At 39.7% G+C, this 25,604-nt stretch overlaps 2 protein-coding genes and 1 pseudogene across 14 annotated transcripts in view; 2 read left to right on the top strand and 1 right to left on the bottom strand.

Moving 5' to 3' along the window:
- Positions 1-21,704, top strand: part of LOC126589591 (BEACH domain-containing protein A2-like) — a 27,486-nt gene extending 5,782 nt beyond the window's left edge. For 2 of the 13 annotated variants that reach the window (XR_007611868.1, XR_007611867.1), the window contains 2 exons: positions 20,225-20,339; positions 20,464-20,486. Coding sequence is in view for 10 of the 13 variants with exons in the window: in XM_050254934.1 (XP_050110891.1) it covers positions 19,018-19,221; positions 19,875-19,940; positions 20,225-20,339; positions 20,425-20,492 (453 nt within the window). In the remaining 3 variants the exon portion in view is untranslated. The other 11 variants (XM_050254934.1, XM_050254937.1, XM_050254936.1 and 8 more) reach the window with 11 other exon arrangements.
- On the bottom strand, positions 9,920-11,335 carry LOC126589590 (uncharacterized). The gene is made up of 2 exons (XM_050254928.1): positions 10,699-11,335; positions 9,920-10,342 (listed from the first exon to the last, which is right to left on the bottom strand). The coding sequence occupies exons 1-2, from the start codon at positions 11,333-11,335 to the stop codon at positions 10,317-10,319; spliced, it is 663 nt and encodes a 220-aa protein (XP_050110885.1). The 3' UTR covers positions 9,920-10,316.
- Positions 21,205-25,604, top strand: LOC126590506 (probable transmembrane GTPase FZO-like, chloroplastic; annotated as a pseudogene).

Here is a 25,604-nt window from a genome sequence, read left to right as displayed (position 1 = left end):
AAGGCCGGCGATGCTGTATGGCACAGAATGTTGGGCGGTGAAACATCAACACGTACACAAAATGGGTGTAGCGGAGATGAGGATGCTTCGTTGGATGTGTGGGCACACGAGAAAGGATAAGATTAGGAATGAGGATATCCGGGGTAAAGTAGGAGTAGCCGAAATTGAAGGAAAGATGAGAGAAAATCGGTTACGGTGGTTTGGACATGTGCAAAGAAGGCCTACTGACGTTCCGATTAGAAGATGCGACTATGGGACAGAGGTTCAGGGCCGAAGGGGTAGAGGAAGACCTAGGAAAACTTTGGAAGAGACTCTAAGAAAAGACTTAGAGTACTTAGATCTAACGAAGGACATGACACAGGATCGAGCACAATGGCGTTCTAAGATTTATATAGCCGATCCCACTCAGTGACTTGGATTTTCCAAGTCTCCAACCGAGAAGTTTTCCTCACTCGGGAAATTAAGGGAACACTACCCCAACCTACATGCTCCACTCAGAAAGCTTCAACATACAAGCTTTAACAAAAGAAAATTCAAAGAACTTAGCGAAGAAGGCTTTGGTGTATTTAACACAATACGTTGAAATGAAGGAAAGCTTATTTATTGATATCCCCGATAAGCTACAAATATGTACATATACATGAGTCAAAATAAGCACACAAGAGGGAGCATTCACAAAGGTTGCTTAGGAGAAGTCTCAGCAGTCGGTAGAGCCCCAGAAAGAGAAGGCACCGGAGGGGGATCATTTGGAGCCTCAGTACTGGATAGAACCCTAGAAGGAGGAGGCATCAGAGGTTGATCATTTGGAGCTTCATTACGCGGTACAGCCCCAGAAGACGAAGGCAATAAATGCCTTTGGAACAAACCCACAAATCTCTGATGATCAAGTAAAACCTGACCATCAGTTTCCTTCATCTGGTCAAGCTTCCTCTTCATGTTTGTAGCATAGTCATGTGCGAGCCGGTGCAACTGTTTATTCTCATGCTTGAGCCCTCTAATCTCCTGTTTGAGACTCATCACTTCAGCCGCCAATGATTCAACTTGGCGGGTTCGAGCAAATAGGCGTTGGGCCATATTAGACACAGAACCTGCACACTGAACACTGAGAGCCAGCGAATCCTTAACAGCTAACTCATCAGACCGTTTGGAAAGTAGTCTGTTATCTTTGGGAGTGAGAAGGTTCCTGGCCACCACCGCAGCGGTCATATCATTCTTCATCACGGAATCCCCAACGGTAAGAGGACCAGTAGGGGAGACGAAGGATGGGCGCCATATGTTGTCTGGAGAAGGCGGGGCTGCCTCTTCAACAAGGTTCAAGTCAAAACGACGGTCGGAGGGGCCAGACATTTTCAAAGGTGTTGAAGAGAGAAGAGGTCGGACAAATCAAGATCTTAGAAGTGCAAGAATGAAGCTTCTACTGGTGGAGATTCAAGTGTGCTTTGGAACTTAATGCCAGCCCCTATAAAAATCTGCACTCGACGAAGCTTCAGAAATCGAAGAGGCGCCTGCTCAGAAATCGAAGAGGCGTTTGCTTTCTCAAAAGCTGGGCTGCTTAGAGATCACGAGGGTTGATCTCAGAAATCGAAGAGGCGTTTGCTTTCTCAAAAGTTGGGCTGCTCAAAGACCACGAAGGCCGATCTCAAAAATCGAAGAGGCGCTCGCTTTCTCAAAAGCTGGGCTCCCCGGAGACCACGAGGGCCGATCTCAGAAATCGAAGAGGCACCTACTTTTCCAGCCTTTTCCAGCCTTGTCAGCACCTGTCACACGCACACTCAGTTTTGCGGAAATTATGGGCATTCTGTCAAAGACTTCTGGGGAAGTAGAAAACACATGAATCTTATTGTTCAATCACCCACTTCTCACACGCAACAATAGCTCATGGGTACCACAGATAACTTTGCCAAAGTTCTCTGCCAAAGTTGAGCACGTGAAGCTTGCAGCTCCCACTACATCGCTCTGACCAAGAAGGGTAAAAGAATAGCAAAGAAACAGCACTAACAAAGTTTAGACCCATAAATTTTGAAGGTCTAGCTACCATATTATTACCCACAAGGGTAAAGGAACAGTACCACTGCTGGATAATTGGAAAGTCCCTGTGTGTCAACCTCTGTGCTTCGTGGCAAGGTAGACTAGCAAACATGCCCAACCTTTACTCACATTCGAGAAAACACTCCCAATAAGATTGCTTGCTCCAAAATCGAAGAGGCACCGTCCTCCGAATCTCGAGAGCCAGACTCCCAACATGACTACTTTCTTAAAAATCGAAGAGAGGGTAAAGGAACAGTACCATTGCTGGATAATTGGAAAGTCCCTGTGTGTCAACCTCTGTGCTTCGTGGCAAGGTAGACTAGCAAACATGCCAAACCTTTACTCACATTCGAGAAAACACTCCCAACAAGATTGCTTGCTCCAAAATCGAAGAGGCACCGCCCTCCGAATCTCGAGAGCCAGACTCCCAACATGATTACTTTCTCAAAAATCGAAGAGACACTGCTCCCCGAATCTCGAGAGCCAGACCCCCAGCATGATTGCTTTCTCAAAAATCGATGAGGCATCGTTCTCCGAATCAATCGAAGAGGCGCTCGCTTTCTCAAAAGCTGGGCTGCTCAGAGACCACGAGGGCCGATCTCAGAAATCGAAGAGGCACCTACTTTTCTAGCCTTGTCAGCACCTGTCACACGCACACTCAGCTTTGCAGAAATTATGGGCATTCTGTCGAAGACTTCTGGTGAAGTAGAAAGCACATGAATCTTACTGTTCAATCACCCACTTCCCACACGCAACAATAGCTCATGGGTACCACAAATAACTTTGCCAAAGTTCTCTGCCAAAGTTGAGCACGTGAAGCTTGCAGCTCCCACTACATCGCTCTGACCAAGAAAGGTAAAAGAATAGCAAAGAAACAGCACTAACAAAAGTTTAGACACATAAATTTTGAAGGTCTAGCTACCATATTATTACCCACAACTGTAAAGGAACAGTACCACTGCTGGATAATTGGAAAGTCCCTGTGTGTCAACCTCTGTGCTTCGTGGCAAGGTAGACTAGCAAACATGCCCAACCTTTACTCACATTCGAGAAAACACTCCCAATAAGATTGCTTGCTCCAAAATCGAAGAGGCACCGTCCTCCGAATCTCGAGAGCCAGACTCCCAACATGACTACTTTCTCAAAATCGAAGAGAGGGTAAAGGAACAGTACCATTGCTGGATAATTGGAAAGTCCCTGTGTGTCAACCTTTGTGCTTCGTGGCAAGGTAGACTAGCAAACATGCCCAACCTTTACTCACATTCGAGACAACACTCCCAACAAGATTGCTTGCTCCAAAATCGAAGAGGCACCGCCCTCCGAATCTCGAGAGCCAGACTCCCAACATGATTACTTCCTCAAAAATCGAAGAGACACTGCTCTCCGAATCTCGAGAGTCATACCCCCAGCATGATTGCTTTCTCAAAAATCGAAGAGGCATCGTTCTCCGAATCTCGAGAGCCAGATACCACAGACCACTTTTTCAAAGTGCTCTGACAGAGTTAAAACATGTGAAACTGGCAGCTCCCACTACCGTGCTATGACCAAGCAGGGTAAAGGAATAGCATTACTACTTGTTGTTAGGGAGACTCCTATATATGTCGACCTCCATCCCCAACGGACAGGCAGACCTGCAAAAATGCTCAACCCTTCATCATATCTGAGAGGGCACTCCCAACGAAGCCTTTCGAAATATTCAGCTTTCTTTCCCCCCGATAATACCTCTGCAAACAAGCTATACTAGAGCAAGAATATCTCATATCATCAGGGTTAAAAGCAAGAGTATCCCATATCATGCTTTTTCCCTGTCTTTTCTTTTGGCCTTGTTTTTACCTGCAAGACAAGGAGAAAGAGAGCAATCAGTCAGCACTTGGAATCAAGCTTCCAGCCAGGAACTGACTGCCTGGAACCCCTTACCTGATTACTTACCTGGCATTGCTCTCGAGTACTCATCTTCAACATCTTATGTTTCCAGGGAAGATTCCGCATCTGCTTGAGGAACAGATAGGGCAAGTGCGAAGGATACAAGGAAGCATGTGGAGACAAGCGTAACAGCACACGTGCCGATACATTCATTACTCTGTCAAAAGCAAAAGTATCCCATATCAGCAGGGTGGAACGTACTCTAGATTTGATGGACTTGTTTTGACCCTCAAATTCTTCAGTCGGCCTTATACTCTGGAGGAAACCAGAAAACCCTCCAGCTCAGTTCAAGAATAAGCCTGTGGAAAGTTACTTCTTCAAAAGCAAAAGTATCTCATATCATCTCTTCTCATTTTTCTTCTCTTTATCCTTCATGCTGCTGCAAGATGGGGAGAAGGTGAACAATCAGTCGGAGCTCTGATTGCTTACCTTGTCTGTCACCTCTTTCAGCAGACCCCCTAGCTCGGCGACTTGGGGGACTCCTACTACATGGTTTGTATCGCGCTTGACCAAGCCTGAAACTACAAGTAAGCTTCAAGTGAAATTGATACATTACCTTGTGCATCTCCACCAGTTAAAGATACCACCCCTGGATGGAGGAAGAGTACTTCCAGAGAAGATGCCACATCTACCTATGAGACAGATAAGGCAAGTCAAGACGACACCACACTCCGATACTTAGAAGTTTCGTGATTACGAGATCATTCTCCCACAATATTTCCTAATGTCATTTGTACTAAATCATTCACTTGTACTCACTAAATGAGAGCTTGAACCTATGTACTTGTGTAAACCCTTCACAATTAATGAGAACTCTTCTATTCCGTGGACGTAGCCAATCTGGGTGAACCACGTACATCTTGTGTTTGCTTTCCTATCTCTATCCATTTATATACTTATCCACACTAATGACCGGAGCAATCTAGCGAAGCTCACAAAAAGCGATCGTTTTCGCTACCTAGGATCTATCTTGCAAGAGAACGGAGAATTAGATGGAGATCTCAACCATAGAATACGAGCTGGATGGAAAGAGTGCATCCGGCGTGTTGTGTGACCGTCGTAGGCCACTGAAGCTCAAGGGAAAATTTTATAGGACGGCAATAAGGCTAGCGATGTTGTATGGCACAGAATGTTGGGTGGTGAAGCATCAACACGTACACAAAATGGGTGTAGCGGAGATGAGGATGCTTCGTGGGATGTGTGGGCACACGAGAAATGATAAGATTGGGAATGAGGATATCCGAGGTAAAGTAGGAGTAGCCGAAATTGTAGGAAATATGAGAGAAAATCGGCTCCGGTGATTTTGAACATGTGCAAAGAAGGCCGACTGACGCTCCGGTTCGAAGATGTGACTACGGGACAGAGGTTCAGGGCCGAAGGGGTAGAGGAAGACCTAGGACAACTTTGGAAGAGACTCTAGGAAAAGACGTAGAGTACTTGGATCTAACGGAGGACATGACACAAAACCGAGCGCAATGGCGTTCTAGGATTCATATAGCCGACCCCACTTAGTGGGAAAAGGCTTTGTTGTTGTTGTTGTTGTAGAGGACGTGATTGTGGGTCATGAAATGTTGCCATGATGAAGAATTACCTGTTACTTAAGTTCATGGATGACAAAACAAAAGTACCATCACTGATTGAATATATCGTTCGTATGAATATTGAGAGCTACGTTTACTCCACTTTATCGACCTTGTGTCACTGAAAACTTGTTTTTCCTCATTTGATTTTTGTTGGATCCAGTTACCAAAATCGGTTGTCAATGTCATTCATGTCTGAGTTGGAGACCTCTATTTGGTTTTAACTTTGATTTTTTGGTCCTTCATCCGTACCGTATGCTGTTCATACCGTATGCTTTTCATACTTGTTTCCTTTTTCTGTTTGCAGCCTATTGATAAACAATCTCTCCCTTGATTCGTGCTGTCTCATTCATATTCTCAATGCCCTTCTGGATCCTGATGAAGCCAATCAAAAGAAAAAGGCTACTGATCGTGATGAACTATTTAAAAGTGAGGAAGATTATGACGGTGATGCAGGTCAAGTCCGTCGGCTTGAGGTGGCTTTAACTTAATGGTACACAAAACCATACATGTTTGTTACACATGGATGTATGCAAAGTAGAACCTTGTAGCATTTTGGATCGTGACATTATTTAAGCATGCCAGGATTTGTTGTTATTCTATCATCATGTCTTCCTCCCTGTTTGAGGTGTATATTTCGCATATTTGAATTACAGCCAGCTACTAGTAGTTTTTTTCATACTGAACTTAATATTTGCTTGTACGTTATTATGCTCTTGACATGCTTTTAGCAAATTTCAAGCTCCGGTAACATCGGGTAAATAGTGAGCTAAAGGAATAACTGAAAAATCTGTGCTCTCACGTTTTACAGTAAATTTATAACCGCCCAGAACTGATTTGTGCTGACTTTTGTCAAGTTGGTGCTAATGAAGGAGAGTGAACATTTCCTCTCTAATTGGTGGTTAATATTACTCAACTCTTTATTAAAATTCTAAGTACTAATCCATGCCATTAAGTGTGCCCCGAGAATAGTACGATATTCATTGAGAACAGTTATTGTACAAGATGATAGAGTGCAGAACATACTAGTTTTTAATTTTTGAAAAATAGTTAAATTGATGGACATTTTAGGAATATGGTGGGTGAGAAAAGAGTGTTTTAATTTTTTTTAACTTTTTATGAGGGGTGAGATTATAAGATGGGGTGGATAAATAAGTTTGTGGGGTGGGTCTAGCAGCTCTCTTTTTTTATAATAATTTCGAACACTTGCTATAATATTGTTATAAATTTTTACATATATTAAATTAAATGGGTAAATAGATACCCGTCTAACCGCGGATAATACCCATAACCGATGGATACCCGTTATAACCGCAGATAATATCCATAACCGTCCATTTAAATTTCACGGATAAACGGTTATACCCATAACCGTTTATTAGTCTAAACGGTTACTCATAACCGTAACCGTGAACATTAAATGAACGGGTAACCGCGGTTACCCAAACCCATGAGTATTTTGCCCATTCCTACCTGCAACATCCCAAAAACGCACCCCGTCATCAAATGGATCCCTCCCCGGCACCGGGCCCGGACGGGATGACCCCATTCTTCTTCCAACGCTTCTGTCATGTGGTAGGTAAGGACATTTCTAGTGCAGTATCGGGGTTTAGTTTGTTCTCATGTAACGCTTAAGATGTTTATCAGGGAGATAAACTCTTTTTCTCTATATTGTGCTCTGCTGTATCTGTTTGTTTAGTTTGTTGCCAAAATGTAAGATTTTTAAAACGTATCAAATATATCATATTTGTTAAGAAGAGAATTTGTCGAACCACATTATTGCTAGCTTAGCCCACTTCCCTACCCCCTTTAGTGCAGATCATATTGTTTGTTCAACCAAAAAAAAGAGAGAGAGAGAATTTTTCACATATAAGCTAACGCGGATTGTGTGAAACTGAAATTTGGTTATGAGGTCTTTGAACTAAGAGTATCATCGATTACAACCAGTTTGCGTACAATCAAACAATTATCTAAATAATACATGGTTGTGGATCTTCATTAATCATGTGATGATCTAGTGGAAGTCGAATCAACATTCTTCAACGAACCAACATCTAGCTCAACGCTTAATATATTTATTAGGAAAATAAACTCTCTTTTTTCCATCTTGTGCTCCGCTGTATCTGTTTGTTTAGTTTATTGCCTAAATGTAAGGTTTTAGAAACGTATCAAATTTATCACACTTGTTAAGATGAGAATTTGTCGAACCACATTATTACTAGCTCATTATGAGGTTTAATCCACTCCCCTACCCTCTTAGTGCAGGTCATATCGTTTGTTCAAAAAAAAAAAAAAAAAAAAGAATTTTTCATATATAAGCTAATTCGAATTGAGCGAAACTGAAATTTGGTTATGAGGTGTTTGAACTCCTCCTTGTGTGCCTTGTGGTTTAGGCCAATGAAATTTGAGCGAAACCGAAATTTGGTTATGAGGCACTTGACTCCCCTACCCCCTTAGTATTTCATTCTGAGCGTTTATTCTACTTACTATACAAAAAATTAACAGGAGTGAGTAAAAAGTAAAAAGACTGTGCGAATAGCAAACCCCTTATGATATCCCCAGTTGGTTGAGATAGGTTGTAACTTTTTGACCTTGTTGAGTTTTAACTAGAAGAGCAATGGTTACTTGTTGGCTTCAATAAATATAAAACAAAAGAAATTTTTATGTGTTTCCGCTATCTATCTATCTCAAGCACAAAAATAAAATTACAAATTAAAAATCAAATAGTTACCAAACGGGTCTTTTAATTTGGTTTTGCTCATATTCGCTATTGTTTCTCCAGCATCTAGATTTTAATTATTCTTATATGTCATCGAGTTATGCAAGGCGATATTAATTTTTCTCGTCTTTTGGCATTTGATAACCGTTGAACCGTACAAAAATGTTGCGTAGAGTTGGTCTTTTGGAAAGTTGACTAGTAGTGAAAAGTGATGTTGGGATTCTCCGTACAAAATATACATCTCGGAAAGATCATTCCCCTCTATTCGAATGTGATTGATAACAAGGTTTATCGAAGGATTCTCCGTTGGTAGATAATAGTCCAAAGCTGCAAGTAGCTGAGCTATATGGCTAGAAAAACATTGTTGCGGGTCTCAAAGTCTTTTAACTGATTCTGACTTTGGTTAATTATATATGTTAGACTGGTGCAATAGTTTTACCTATTCATTATTTTCACTAAAGCTGAATTCAATTTTGTCACTGGTGTTTTCTCCAGGTTGCGTTTCTTCGTTATACTCAGCAATGGAAGAAGAAAGTTGTGTTTGTCTTGAATAAATCTGATATCTACCGCAATGCCCATGAGGTTCTAGCATTTCATGCATATTGAATGTTAATATTACCTTTAGTAATCCTATTGCAGAAAAAAAACCTGTTAATATGATGCTTCTATCAGTTTGAGTTCTCAATTGTCTTCATGTTGCTTTATCTAATTTCATTATTTCTGCAGCTTGAGGAAGCTATGTCATTCATCGAGAAGAATGCACAAAAACTTTTGAATACTGAACATGTGACTTTATTTCCTGTGTCTGTGCGCTCTGCTCTTGAAGCAAAACTTTCAGCTTCTATGTTTGGGAAAAATTATGCAGAACTATCAACATCTGATGCTCAGTGGAAAAGTAGTAATTTCTCTGAACTTGAGAATTTCTTGTATAGTTTCTTAGACGGGTCAACAAGCATAGGAATGGAAAGAATGAAAATTAAACTGGAAACACGGTAGCAATTGCAGAAAAGCTACTTTCTGCTTGTGAAACTCTTGTCACACAGGACTGCCGATATGCCAAGCAGGACTTGGCCTCAATAAATGATATAGTTGTGAAACTCTCTCCATATTAATTCCTTAAATCTCCAGTCGCCAATCTAATGTAATGAAAATATTCCTTGTCCTTGTTCGGCAACACGAAAGCTTGCCCGGGATCACTTGCCAGGCATATTCTAGCAAACAAAGGTGAAAACCTTGGCGAAATCGATTGTAAAACCAAATTTGCACGTAAAATGAACACCACGGATTTCTTAGGATGACGATGTACAACACTGGTTTCCCTCGCTCAATTGGCAGCATTAAGTAAACCTTTTCCGTGTCGTCTGCAGGCAATGGGCCGGGGTTGCCCTTTATTGGGAGACAGCAGACCCGAATTCCACGATGACTTGCTGCGGGTTCTCTAGCGGGGCTTATTGAACTAATGCACAGAGCTTGTCCGGTGGGCATGGGCATGGGATTGCCTGTGGGAGATGGAATTGCCCATGGTGATGAGTAAATATTAAGGGCTCAAAAGCAAACGAGGAGGATTTGACGATGAGTTGAAGGAACTCGGGTTTTATTCACATTCTATATAGTGGGCTTCTTTTTAGCTTTAGCTTAGCAAGGATTAAGGAGCCTAGGATAGGATAGGTTTCATATGTTAGTTGGAGAAGCATTTCATAGAACCAACAAGGCCCGAGGCCAAGAAACAAACAGAGGGGTGCCCAGCACACCCAGAAACATAACTAAAGAGAAGCAGGATACAAACAGACACCACCACAAAGGTCACCAGCGTCATCCCAAATCCCTATACAAAAAAATCCCCCCACCTAAAGAGGACATGGAAGACAGTCTTTGTTCAAAATACCCACAAACGAAGATGGAGGTTTCATATGTTGGTTAACCAGCTAAAAAGCATTCCAATTTTTACAATCCAAATTCATCGAGCAACAAAACCTACTGACAAAATCTGCCTCGTTCACTAAAAGAAACTATCAAAAAACTCTTTTGTTCCTTTCTTAGCCTGAATGTTCAAAATTTTATTCACATCATTCTGCTCTTCCACCAAATGATCCTGCATACGATTGAACAATAAAAAGTCAATGCAGTGCCTTCATTACCAATTTACTACCACACCAAAATTATAAAAACTGCTTTCATGAATTTTTATTTCCCAACAACAATGTCTTTCCATTTTCTAATCACACAAAAACAAACATAATTGGCAAATTCACGAATTGAATCAAATCCAAACGAAAAATCAAGAGGGTTAAAACAGTGAATATATGCAACCTTCCTCCTCTAAAAAGACTTTCAGAAAAAAATAAATCCCAAAACGACCTCTAAACAAACCCTAATCTGCAAACAGAAGAAAGAAGAATGCCATAATTAATTTTTTTACTCATTGACATTTGAGAGTCCCGAGTTTACCTTTTAAAATGTCAACTCGAATGGTTCCGTCGCCCTCGCCTTTCCCTTGCCCTTGCCCTTTCCCGTCGCCGTTGCCTTTCCCGTTGTTGTTGCCATTTGCCTCCTGCTTCGACGGTGGTAGAGGACGGACAGGAGGAGGAGGAGACCCCTTTGTGAGTCCATATTTTGCGTAATGTTCTGCAACCTGCTCCAGGTACTCAAGACGGGTTGTGTTCTCACACGACTGGTGAAGCAGGGAAACGATGCGCTCCTCACTCTGCTGGCTGAAGCAACAGCCTTCACCCTTCAACGCTTCCTTCAGGCTACTCTCCTTCGCCTTTAACAGTGTTCTGCCGGACTTCCAGAAAAGATCTGCACTGCCGGCTAGGAGGTTGACACTCTCTTCGTCCTCTGGATGGATGAAAATTTTGATCACATGTCTGGGGTGGGACGAAGAAACATCGTATTCCACCTTCACCTTTGGTTCAACGGCGGCAGCGGAGGTACCTCCTGCTTTGGCTCCAGTCAGCCGCTTGAAGAACTGTCGAAATGCACTCATGTTCTTTTTCTGCGTTGGGTAGCTGTGAGAGAGGAGGAAATGATGTGACCTTTGAATTGACCGAAAAATATATTTTACAGTTGATGGTGCCCTTCCCATACTCTTTGCTCGTTTCTTTTTCAAATTATTTTGATCCGACGGCTGAAATTAAGGAAGAGGTACGTGAAAATTAAAAATCTATCCACCCCATTAAAGCATGACAGACAGATTAGTTGTTATTTGAGATCCTACGGCCATAAAAAAATACCCGCTAGCTCCTTCAAACCCCGCATCAGCATATCAATTTCCATTTTTGTGTGGGCCCCAGTCCCTTTTCAACTTCGTTGTTACCGTGCCACATTACTCCTTATTTTCATTGTGATTTCCGTGGATTACTAAACATACATGTTTCTTGAGAAATTCTAAGCATTACAATGTAGGGGTCGGCAAACGGGCTCGGGGCTCGCGGGTAGGGGCGGGTATTAGCGGTTCGAGACGGGTTCATATTATTTTATATACAAAATGGGGCGGGGTGGGTAGGGTCTAAGTAAACAGGGCGGCGGCTCGAATCCAATTTTCTAAAGTCACAGGTCCCCAGCCCGAACCGTATCCAATAAACCTCACACTCTCAAATCTCTCACACACACACACACACACAAATCTCACACGCATCTCATCTTTCTCAAAGACTCTCCCTGACATCCTCCATCTTTATCTTTCTCTCCATTTTTGTGTGGGCCCCAGTCGCTTTTCAACTTCGTTGTTACCGTGCCACATTACTCCTTATTTTCATTGTGATTTCCGTGGATTACTAAACATACATGTTTCTTGAGAAATTCTAAGCATTACAATGTCTAGTCTAATAGTGGTTCGAAACCGAGCTCGGTCGGCCTCGTTACGAGTATAATAGATGTGGTGGTGGTGGTGCATAAGATAATAAAAAATGAATACATAAAGATATTTTATCGAGGTTGAATTATTTCTCCACATCAAAATCATTCCAATGTAAAATGAGGTCTAACGCGGTAATAAAATGAGGCCTGCATATACTTTAGTACCTTAATATGAATTTTTTTTTCCCACAACGATATGAATATAAGGCACGTCACATTGAATTTAGGGAGTTTTAACGAAAAACACGCAATACTGTTCACTTTAACAAAAAATCACATTTTTATACTAAAAAGTCAAACCTAGTACTATTCACTTTACCCTTTATTTTGTCCTTATCGTTAAAACTCAAAGTTTTCAAGCCTTTTTCATTAGTTTTCTTTAAATTTATGAGAATGAGATATTTTTGTGTCCTCTTCTTTTTTATCAACAATACGATAAATGATGAAAGGTATGAGGTCTAATTTAAGTGAGAGCTAAGACGCATGCGTTGTTCGCCTTACCTCTAGTTCACACCCAATGAGAAAAACATCTTCACATTCGATACGTAGGATTTTAGACACGTATCTATTATCCTACATCTTAATTCGACGGCACAAACGCACAAAACTATACATGTTGGACAAGACGTGTCCAAAATCATGTTATATATACTAAACTCTAATCAATAATCAGCAAACATAGATAAAAAGATAAAAATTGCGTAAATACTAAATACGTAAATAAATAATGGAATTCGGAGACGGGATTTCACATTTTTTCTCTCATACACTCATCTTAATTTTTGGGAATGAATTGAAGAAGATCAATGAACAAAAATTAACATGAGTGAGTAAAAAGTAAAAAGACTATGCGAATAGCAAACCCCTTATAATATCCCCAGTTGGTTGAGATAAGTTGTAACTTTTTGACCTTGTTGAGTTTTAACTAGAAGAGCAGTGGTTACTTGTTGGCTTCAATAAATATAAAACAAAAGAAATTTGTATGCGTTTCCGCTATCTATCTATCTCAAGCATGAAAAAAAAATTACAAATTAAAAATCAAATAGTTACCAAACGGGTCTTTTAATTTGGTTTTGCTCATATTCGCTATTGTTTCTCCAGCATCTAGATTTTAATTATTCTTATATGTCATCGAGTTATGCAAGGCGATATTAATTTTTCTCGTCTTTTGGCATTTGATAACCGTTGAACCGTACAAAAATGTTGCGTAGAGTTGGTCTTTTGGAAAGTTGACTAGTAGTGAAAAGTGATGTTGGGATGGATTGGGATATGGCGGGTGGCTAGCTGCTAGTATGTTCCAGTGCAATTACAAAAGGACCGGCAACAATTATTTTTCAAAGGGAGAACATTATTAAATTTTGAGTAAACTGTCGATTTACTCTCTGAACTTTCACCTAAAACTGTCGATTTATTCTCTGAACTTTCACCTAACTTTTGATTTCCCTCTTAACTTTGCTATTGGAAAATTAAGGACTCGAACTAATTTTTTTAGCCGATTTGCCCCCTACCGTTAGTTTTTCATATATTTCATCCATATTTCTGTTAAGTGAGACCGTGCACAACATGTGAAGATAGTCAAGTTATTTCACTCTTAAAAATGATTAAAAAACTAAAAATAAATAAATAAGCAAAACTTTCACTCTATTTTTTCTCGCTAATTCTTATCCTCAATTTTATTTTTCCCTCTCATTTCTATGCATGAGAAATGACATATGGTGTTATTGTCTTCATAAGTAGCTCAGTTAGTCTTTTTCTTGAAGCATGTACTACCATTTTTATTTTCTCTAACAAATTAATAATTTGACAAATGCGCATGGTGTTATTGTCCAAAGCAATGCATTAATATAAGAAACATATTCATAAATTTTATGAACTAGGGTTTCTCACAAATTACAGCGAAATTCTTATATATCACGTAAAATAATTCAACAGTTTAATAATCCAAAACAATGTAAAAAAAGGTTTGGGTTTTGACCCGCCGGAGGCATTCCGACGTCGGTGGAGCAAGGAATGTGACGGCGGTCGTGTTAGATTTCTCAGAGGATTTGGGGTTCTAAGAGAGTGAGGGAGGAGTGGTTAACTAGAGAAAGAGTGTGTGTGGGAGAATGAGGAAAACGTTTAAACGAGGTGCTAGAGAGCTTGCTGAGCTCGTGTGGCTTGCGTCTTGGTGAGTGGTGGTGGTCTTGGGAGGGAAATATTTGGCTCCAAGCCGAGCCTAACGGAGTTTATCCAAGCCAAGTCGTTCAATAATGGTGGTGCATAAAGTTAAGAGAAAATTGTAGCAATGGTCCCTCAACTTTAATCAAATTGGAGCAATGGTCCATCAACTAAAAATTCATTACTATTGGTCCCTCAACTTATCAAAATGTGTAGCTATAGTCATTTTCATCAATTTTGTAAGAGTATAAGCACGTATCGGCCTTCAGGTTCTAGAGCTTGAAGACAAAGCTACTAGTTCTGCGAAGTTCACAAATCGTCGACGCCGGATTCGGTCACCGTGATTATATTCGTAAGAGTATAAGCACGCCGAATCGACATCAGAGTATAGGGACACAAGTATTCAAAACAAATATATGTCTTGATTATGAAAGTGGTTCGCCCGTCAGAATGCCGAACTTTAAAACCTACTTGCGAATAACCAATCATAAACGACTCGGCGTTCAAATCACCGAGTATAGTAACTTGTAACATCTCGCTTCGCCGAGATGACCTCTGCCGATAAAGATTCGAAAATCCTTCTCGATCAAGACTTAGATAGATAACTAATCGGCCCTGTCGCAGTGCTGTTTATCCAAACTGAAGGTGCTCCACGATCGGCTGATTTTGCCTCCACGGTGCTGTTTATCCAAACTGAAGATGTGTTGGCGGAAAAGGGAAAACAAAAATCTCAAGGTTGTTTAGAAGTTTCGCGTAAAGCGAGGGTATGCGCAGGGCAATTTGTGTGTTGAATTAGAGAGAGCTTGTTTCGATGTCTTCCCTCTCTATTTATAGCAGCCAACCTGTATTGAATCCCACTCACTCCCGGATTAGAACTCTTTTCCCTGATCCAACTTTATCTCGCCCAATCCTATTCCTACTAGGACTTTGAACATAACTCGTTACCAGGCCGTATTCAATTCCAGCATCCTGATCCTATCGAAATTCCTTCTCATAACAGGACTCATCCACATCCCCAATTCCCGATGGGATATGGCCAACTTCGACTGCGCGGCCCGTGAGCTGAATAACCCCCAACGACACCTGTACACGGCCTTTGGGCCGAGAAGGATTCTAAACTCGGCCCAACCAACACTGGGCCGAGAACAATTCTAAACTCGCCCCAAAACAATATTTTTGGGCCCAAACAAAGAGAAATGGATGTAATCACTAATATTGGCCCTTTTTCTTTTCTCTTATGAACATTTTAACCATCAATATCCAAATTAATCGCCTTGTTTGCGTTTCTTGTTCGTCAAGTCACATATGTGTATACAAGTGTATTGCCAAACATCAATCAGATCGTCGAGTTATATCAACTCTACATTTAACTCTTGAACACATTTGTTGGCTAGCCAAAAACATTCCTAGGTTACGGTGATGGAGAAAATAACTAAACGCGTGCAAACACAGGAAAAAATGCATAAAAATTATGTTACAAACTTTGGCCTAAATAATTAGTCTCCGTAGCAACACCTTTAACCAAATACAAGGCACAAGTCTTTTTTTTTTTTTTTTTTTTTAGTACAACGATATATTTTACATTAAGGGGAGGAGGAGTTTGGAAGCCACACAATAGGCAACCTAATTTGGTATCGAATTCGTCATCCACAAGATTTGAACATAAGACATCCCACTCACAAATTAAAAAAATATCACCAGATCGTAATCCTGAATGACAAGGCACAAGTATACAGTCATTCATAGAAATGGCAAAGAGAGTTGGTCACCATGGAAAATGAAACGTCAGCAATATCTTTAAAAAAAATTAAAAAAAATGATTGTTTGATTTTGTGGGTTGGCACAGAGGGTCAGAGACAGAGCGATCATTACAGCCCCCTATGCTAATGCTATGCGGCGCACTGAAACATGAAGGCCTTAGGATGGGACCCACCTGTAATCCCCACTGAAAGCTTGTGGACTTCTCTGGTGGTTATTAGTTTTATCTGGGACCGCAAACCCGTCCGTACAGGTATAAGGCAACCTTTCTTCAATGTGCCAATCCCTTACAAGAAAGGGATTCACCATAAAATTTAATTAATGTTTTTTATTTAATAAAAAAATAAAAAAAGTTGGTCGATACAGAAAAGTGAAACAGAAAACCTTCAATTTGTTATCAGTGGAGTGTGCGTTCCCAAAAAGTGAACACGTGGGCCTCCAGAAAGAGAGAGAGAAGAGAATCGTGGGGATAAGGTTGATGGGCATGTAATCTTAGTGTGTTCCAGCATCCATGTGATTGGTACCCCGAAGGCCTTGGAAGCAAGGAAAAGGGAGCTTGTGATATTCTTAGCATCTTTAAACGTTCAAGAGTTGGAGAAATTAGCCCGGTCAAGATTATTTACCAACACACTCTTTTTACCTTTCACTTACACCTTTTAATATTCGATCATTGGATCGAAGAAAATGTGTGAGAGATATATTATATAATTGCTCAAAAAATTTACATAAATCTAGCTCAATTATCACAATAAAATTTAACTGTTGCTTGACACATTAAATGATAGGTACAAAATTTGGACACATGATGAATTGTTTCTCGGTCGTTAATCCTAAAACCATTCCCTCTTAAATCAAGATTTTAATTACTAACATTGTGCGGGCTTCACTCGTGTTTAATTTCTGTATGTATGTTTACTAGTTAACATAAATAAATCATCATAATTTTAACTGAACTCGGTATTCACCCTGGATTGCAAATAAATAAAACATGAGTCATGTGCAACCACGAATAGGTGTAGAATTGATAAAAATAAAAAATGCCGATTTAGAAAAATTGAGGAAAAAAAAAGAAAAAAAATACACTAATCCCTTTTGTGATAACATGTACACGTACAAGTTTTTATAAAAAAAAATAAAAGAAAAGTAAAAAAATGGTACATGCAAGTCCAACATGGTTCAAAATACCCTTACAAACGGTGCAGCGCAATGCTAGCCCTTTCTCCCTTTTCTTTTAAGGAGGAGGATTGTCTGCCCTCCAAGTTTCGGTGCCCTTCCATGCCCTTCTGTTTTGTGTGGTCACAGTTAAGTCACGTTAATATTTTATATTATTTTTTTATAGAGATAATAAGACAAAAATAAATAATAATATAAAATATTAACGTGGTTTAACCGTGACCACACAATCAGGAAGGCATGGGAGGGCACGGGAACTTGGACAATCCTCCTCCTTCTTTTAATTGCACAGCCAAACTTTGACAGTGGGACCCCCACATAAGCCAAGCCAAGCCAATGACTTGCATGGGTACCTCCTTCTCCTTCTTCCTTCTTTTTCATTATTATTTAAAAAAAAAAAAAAATCAGTGTGAACTTGAAAAATGACATGTCGTCCTTGGGGCTATGACATGTGCTTAATTTGTTTTATTTTATTTATTTTTTTCAAATCAGTGTGAACTCTGAAAAATGACATGTCGTCCTTGGAGCTATGACTTGTGCTCGTCGGCCATGGAGGAGCCACCGTCAGCCACCGCCACGGAACCACCGTCGAGTACGTTTCATTATTTTCTCCCCTCTCTCTCTACCTCTCTCAATTCTGTGAAGTTGTCTGTACAATTTGACCTGATTTGGTTCGTTCGTTCGTTCGTTGTTGAGTAGCAGAAGAGGACTAAGGCTCACACTCAGACTCAGAGCACTGAGGACCATGAGAAACGAGGTCGACCTGCCGATCGGTGACTTCGAAGAAACGAGGTCGACCTGCGCTGGACCTTCCGCCGCAGAAACTCGCCGGTATCTCACCTTGATTGGTACTTCAATTCCCGAACTAATTACGATCGAATAACCATATTGGAAACGCCATTAGAAATTATCCACTAGTTATTAAATAGTTGAGTTGGTTGGTTTGTAATTTCCTTTATGCTTGAGTGCTAGACTGACAAACCTCATTTATTTTCCTCTTGTTCTGCTTCTAAGAGTGCTTCGGGGATACTGTGTTTGCAAAATGCAAGTGTTAGTATCAGCTTTCTATTTAGTTTATTTTCTCTTAAGCTGGTGTTTAGTATTTTGCACTATGCTTTTGCTTTTCGATGATGAGAATCCATTGATTGAGCTTACTGATGATGAAGAGGAGGATGCAACAAACTTGGTACGATACCAATTCCTTGTGCATCTGTTAAAAAGGCTGTAGCCTGTAGGGGAGAGGATTGTTCCCGCCACTGATAATCGAAAGCCATACTTTGTAAATCATAGCAAAAATGTTGTGTTATCTTTGTCTTGCTTGGTATTTGTCCATGTTAGTCAAAGCATGCTTTCCTTCAAGTTTACTGTCCTGTTTATAGTGTCTTTTTTCCTGCCACAACTCTGCGTGTTGATTTATGTTGGTTTGGATGAAAATGTACAAAAGAGGACGCGATTCTGAATTTGCCAGGAAGTATTTGAACACAACAGACGAGATATAACTCTTGCCATCATGAAGAATTACCCGTTACTTCTATGTAAGTTCATGGATGACAAAACAGAAGTACCATCACTTATTGAATATATCGTGCGTATGAATCCTGAGCTACGTTCACTCCACTTGAGTGTCCCTGTGTCACTGAAAAGTGAAAACTTGTTTTTCCTTCCAATTACCAAAATCTGTTGTCATGTCAAGTTTGTTAACTGCTCTACAAGTTCTAGCTTCTGGGGTAGAATTTCTTAATTTCACCAGATTAGGATACCTCTTTGGTTGTGACGGACTTGAGTGATTTTTTTGTCCTTCATTCGTACCCTACGCTGTCCATGCTTGTTTCCTTTTTCTGTTTGCAGCATATTGATAAACACTCTCTCCTTGATTCGGGGATATTGTGCTGTCTCATTCATATTCTCAATGCTCATCTGGATCCTGATGAAGCCAATCAAAAGCAAAAGGCTACTGATCGTGATGAACCATTTCCAACTGAGAAAGATTATGACGGTGATGCAGGTCAGGTCCGTCGGCTTGAGGTAGCTTTTACTTAATGGTACATAAAACTACACATGTTTGTTACACATTGAGATATGAAGTCTGATTTTGAAAACACAGTAGGCTTAATAGCTGTTACGTTGTGTTTGGTATAAGTAGAACCTTGTAGCATTTTGAAGCGTGACATTTTTTGAACATGCCAGGATTTGTTGTTATTCTAACATCTGTCTTTTTCCCTGTTTGAGGTGTATATTTAACATATTTGAACTACAGCCAGTAGTAGCACGTGGCATTTTTTTCATACTGAACTTAATCTTTGCTTGTACGTTACTGTGCTCTTGTATTTGTTAGGTTATCGGTTCATGGTATGTTTTTAACCTTCTTTTTGTTTCTAACCTATAATTATGCGGGTACATGGGATTGCTGTGCATATTATGAAAGCACTGGCAAACCATCCTTTGGCAGCACAAAGTTTGATTGAGGATGATTCTCTTCAGTTGCTCGTTCAGATGGTTGCGAATGGCTCTTTGACAGTCTTCTCTCGACATAAGGAGAGCCCGGTTCTGCTGCACAGCCTTCCCTATTTGTAAAGACATAGTTGGATAGCAACATTTTCCAGAGTCATAATCTTAAATTAGGTTTTAGAACCCGTAATTCGGATTTTGTTTGTGCTAAGTTGTGGTTATCTTTCCAGATTCTTGTTCTTCTCTTGGTCAATGACAACAGGAGCACAGCAAAATATATTTGCAAACATCATCTGGTATGGTAATATATTATATGCGTGCACTTCATTGACAATGGTTAAATCCTAAATATACTAATTATGACTGCTCAACTGACCTGCATACCGCACATATACACTCTAATGTTGGATAAGCATATAGTTTTATTATCTATCAGCAACATAAGCTAGCCAATGATGACTACACAGGCTATGCTGACTGTTTTAGTATGTGGATTTTCAAATCATGGCGTTATCCATGCTTTTCTTGTTATTGTTTTAAAATTATTCTCACATTATGATTTTATGTTTCCTCTGTGCAGATCAAAGCTCTTTTAATGGCTGTCAAAGATTTCAATCCTGATTGCGGTGATTCTACATATACCATGGGCATCATGGATTTGCCGCTTGTATGTGTGGAAGTATCATATAGACCTGGTAATTGGTTCATCGGCCTTCCTTCTTTTCGTTGAACTAAACATCTATTCCTTGTGCTGTGTTATTTTAATGTGATTTTCTGCAGCCTTAGTATGTCTTGGTTCTGATATGATAACATTTTTAGCCGGTAGAAGCTGGTGGTGTCTGGCTTAGGGAGGATATACGTAATGCCGAACAAAGAAAAGCTCTTTCATATATGTTTCTGAAAGGTACCAAACGTTACTTTCTCATTTGTAGCATCCGACTTCATAGAAAAGAATGAAGGGGGCAGGGAAATGGAAAATGGGAGAGAATCCATTTATTTGATCCTAATGGGAGAGAATTCATTAGGATGTGTTCTGTTTCCTTTTTCGTTACTTTCCATTCATTAGGAGATGTGCTTGGCTGGTAAAAGAACTGGTTCTACTGTATACTCCTCTCTTTTACCAGCTTCTATTTGAACGCTTGTTACCTTTCAGAACATATATGTAAGAGTTTTTCTTTGTTAAGTAGTTAGCTCTGATGGTTTCATCCTTTCATCAGGTACAATTCTTTTACTTTATGTCTGTGTGAACCCTTATTTCGATTGAATGTTACTTCTTCCTCCAAAATAAAATAGAAAATAGAGGTCTTATTTTTCCTTGAAATTTACGTTTTCAGAGGACGTGATTGTGGGTCATGAAATGTTGCCATGATGAAGAATTACCTGTTACTTAAGTTCATGGATGACAAAACAAAAGTACCATCACTGATTGAATATATCGTTCGTATGAATATTGAGAGCTACGTTTACTCCACTTTATCGACCTTGTGTCACTGAAAACTTGTTTTTCCTCATTTGATTTTTGTTGGATCCAGTTACCAAAATCGGTTGTCAATGTCATTCATGTCTGAGTTGGAGACCTCTATTTGGTTTTAACTTTGATTTTTTGGTCCTTCATCCGTACCGTATGCTGTTCATACCGTATGCTTTTCATACTTGTTTCCTTTTTCTGTTTGCAGCCTATTGATAAACAATCTCTCCCTTGATTCGTGCTGTCTTATTCATATTCTCAATGCCCTTCTGGATCCTGATGAAGCCAATCAAAAGAAAAAGGCTACTGATCGTGATGAACTATTTAAAAGTGAGGAAGATTATGACGGTGATGCAGGTCAAGTCCGTCGGCTTGAGGTGGCTTTAACTTAATGGTACACAAAACCATACATGTTTGTTACACATGGATGTATGCAAAGTAGAACCTTGTAGCATTTTGGATCGTGACATTATTTAAGCATGCCAGGATTTGTTGTTATTCTAACATCATGTCTTCCTCCCTGTTTGAGGTGTATATTTCGCATATTTGAATTACAGCCAGCTACTAGTAGTTGTTTTCATACTGAACTTAATATTTGCTTGTACGTTATTATGCTCTTGACATGCTTAGCAAATTTCAAGCTCCGGTAACATCGGGTAAATAGTGAGCTAAAGGAAGAACTGAAAAATCTGTGCTCTCACGTTTTACAGTAAATTTATAACCGCCCAAAACTGATTCGTGCTGACTTTTGTCAAGTTGGTGCTAATGAAGGAGAGTGAACATTTCCTCTCTAATTGGTGGTTAATATTACTCAACTCTTTATTAAAATTCTAAGTACTAATCCATGCCATTAAGTGTGCCCCGAGAATAGTACGATATTCATTGATAACAGTTATTGTACAAGAGGATAGAGTGCAGAACATAGCGTTATAAAATTTTGTCAAGGCTTTCAACTTAACCGAGAAAAAAAAGTACAACAACCAAGCATTATCCCACTAAATGTGAATCCTAGAAGGCAAGTCTTCCGTTAACTCCAAGTATTCCTTACCTTCCTTTAAGTTCCCCAATTCATACGTATAGAAAACAAGTGCAAGCTACACCTATATGTAAAGCAAATCGAGCAAGACGGTGTGCATCACCATTAGCCTGACCAATATGGTTAAACCGTAAAATCATCTGCAATGTTATGTCCTGGCATCGACCGCACACCCTCAACCACATGACCAAAAGGGAGAAAGTGGTGTTTCACACCCGATTATTATTTTCACTAACATTCTCAATTGTCAGGACACACGACTGCACTTATTGATACAGAGTCTTGCTCGTGGAAATTGGATGTGTTACAGGAGTTGTCTTCCGCTTACCGCCGGATCGGTTAGTATGGCACTACAACCTTCGGGGTGCTTATACTGTGAGTAGTGGCTATCGGGTGGCTAGGGCGTTGGTACAATCCACCTCGGCGGGCGCGTCTTCGTCCCAAGGGAGTAATGCTTTTTCATTTCTTTATAGAAGTTCGGTACATTTGGTATCGAAAATCCGTGGACTCGGTCAGTGATGTGTTTTTTGGTAACGTCGTGAATGATGTGTTTGTTTCTTCTTACATAGGTCTTCCTGCCATTGTAGCAAGAAGCACAATGCTGGCTTCTAAATCCGATTCGGTTGTCCTTCCTTTGGTGGCAAGATATGTGCAAGATATAGATGGTGCCATAAATGCATCCAACTCTGAAGGAGCTGACTTTCTTATGTACGATATTGCCGGACAGGAAAATGTTCTTCTGGCACTCAACAGTCTGTTTAAAACTGTAAAGTTACCAATATTTGTCACGTTCACTTCTTATAACGCCTTATATAAGAAGGAAAATGTGGATGCTCATGATGGTCCCATCGACAGTACAAGTGTTGCTGGTTTTCTTAAATTGGAGAATAGAGAAAAAAAGTTCATAGAAGCAGAAATATCAGTGTTGCTTAAAGCAATAAATGTCATCCAGAAAGCTGCTCCACTGGTGATCATTTAATTAAAGAATTTGGTAGTTAAAGTTAATATTGAGATAATCATAATTTCATTCATTTTTATTCGTATACTTTATGATTAAAAGTGGAATATTGATTTTGAATGACAGATGGAGGAGGTTTCACTTCTCGTTGATGCGGTTTCTCAAATTGATGAGCCATTTTTGCTGGTTATAGTGGTAATTGTGTGCTGAACTTCAACAAATTGTGGTTCCAGGAATATACATTGGCATTAGCTCTATATTTCATGTAAATCCTTCTTTTCTTCATAGTATATAGAATTTAGAATTGAGGTGGCCTTTGATAACAGTTATGCAGTAGTTCGTGAGAATTGCTAATAAAAAAGTTCAGTGATATTTAAATTTGTAAGCCATTATTGGTTTCAAATGTAGACCCGACAAACAGTTTGGTTCTATCATCTATATACCCTTAGCTAACCTTTAGGAATTAACTACACTACGTCTCGTCTGCTATTGTATACGCCTAGGACAATACGTTTGGTCGCATGAGTGGTCATCTTGCCTTCAATTTGCCAAAGGGCACTAGTTCTTGTTTGGTCTTTGTTTGGATTAATGCTTCCAAACTGACTGTTTTAGAAGTACACCTTAATTTAGTTATTTGTCATGTTTGAGCTAGAAGAATCATGAGGGGAGTATCGTGTCATTTTCTACAGTTGGCTTTATTCATGAACTCTGTCAGAATGTTTATGGTGGTTCTCCTATGACACTTTCTCTCTTTATGTCAACAGGGTGAATTTAACTCAGGCAAGTCAACTGTTATCAATGCCCTTCTCGGGAATAAACATCTCACGGTACACTGAGATGGATGCTGGTGAGGAACAGCGTTGTGAAAGGCATCCAGATGGTCAATATATATGCCACCTTCCTGCTCCAATTCTTAAAGAAGTGAGTAGATTTCAAACTCTTATATTCAGTTCAAATGGTACAATCCCTTATTAATAGGTTTTTTATATGGTTAGTCTGCCTTCGTTTACTTGAATATCATACGTATCATGATGGTTGGATGCACAAGATAAAAAGTTGTGTGTTGCAGGCAGAACAAAATCTACTGCACATCTAGTCTATCATCTTCCCAGGATTAGATTAATGCTACTTTATGATTAAAAATACATTTTGTAGTACGTACTTATTTTATTTAAATTGGACGCAGATGAACGTTGTTGATACACCTGGAACTAATGTTATTCTCCAAAGGCAACAACGCCTTACTGAGGAATTTGTGCCCCGTGCCGATTTGCTTCTTTTTGTCATCTCTGCTGATCGCCCGTTAACTGAAAGTGAGGTATGATCTGTTTTGTTCGTTTTGTTCGTCAAATTGCATGACGTGCTGCTCAATGCATCTATAGACTACAAATTGACAAATTAAGATTTCACGGGCTTATATGGTTGCATCTCATTCTTTTGTCCAGGCTTCTTTCTTATAAAAAGATTAATTTATCCGGAATAACAAGATGCTAGTTAAATTACACATCTTGGAAATATCACTGCCCTCTTTTCCAATATGATTCATAACAAGGTTTACGGAGGGATTCTCCTTTAGTGGATTATAGTCCAAAGCTGCAAATAGCTGAGCTATATGGCTAAAAAGACATTGATGCGGGCCTTAAAGTCTTTTAACTGATTTTGACTTTGGTTAATTATATATGTTAGACTAGTGGAATAGTTTTACCTGTTCGTTATTTTCACCAACGCTGATTTCAGTTTCGTCACTGGTGTTTTCTCCAGGTTGCGTTTCTTCGTTATACTCAGCAACGGAAGTAGAAAGTTGTGTTTGTCTTGAATAAATCTGATACTACCGCGCAGTGCCCATGAGGTTCCAGCATTTCATTCATATTGAATGTTGATATTACCTTTAGCAATCGTATTGCAGAAAAGACCAGTTAATATGATGGTTCTATCTGTTTCAGCTTCTCAATTCTCCTCATGTTGCCTTTATCTAAATGCATTATTTCTGCAGCTTGAGGAAGCTACGTCATTCATAAAGGAGAACACACAGAAACTATTGAATACTGAACATGTGACTTTATTTCCTGTGTCTGCGCGATCTGCTCTTGAAGCGAAACTTTCAGCTTCTATGTTTGGGAAAGATTACGCAGAACTATCAGTATCTGATGCTCAGTGGAAAAGTAGTAATTTCTCTGAACTTGAGAATTTCTAGTATAGTTTTTTAGACGGGTCAACAAGCACAGGAATGGAAAGAAAGAAAATCAAACTGGAAACACCGATAGCTATTGCAGAAAAGCTACTTTCTGCGTGTGAAACTCTCGTGACACAGGACTGCCGATATGCCAAGCAGGACTTGGCCTCAATAAATGATACAAGATCGTCCTAAAAGTGATACAAGATCGTCCTAAAAGAGTATGTTTTGTTCAATCAATTTAGCAGACATGACACTGGTTGAGGCTTCTAACTCATTAGAATCAAATTCCAATCTAATTCACAAGAGGATCATTCCAACTTTA

This window comes from Malus sylvestris, chromosome 11, assembly GCF_916048215.2.
Source record: "Malus sylvestris chromosome 11, drMalSylv7.2, whole genome shotgun sequence".
In the NCBI taxonomy this organism is placed as follows: Eukaryota; Viridiplantae; Streptophyta; class Magnoliopsida; order Rosales; family Rosaceae; genus Malus; species Malus sylvestris.
Note: the sequence above shows the minus strand (reverse complement) of the source record. Positions and strands in the feature narration are given on the sequence as shown.

Excerpts from the sequence above, each read along its gene's own strand:
- LOC126589590 (XM_050254928.1), bottom strand. The coding sequence starts at position 11,335 with ATGGGAAGGGCACCATCAACTGTAAAATATATTTTTCGGTCAATTCAA. Across the intron at positions 10,343-10,698 it reads TCGAGTTGACATTTTAAAAG|GATCATTTGGTGGAAGAGCA; the intron begins GTAAACTCGGGA and ends AATCGTATGCAG.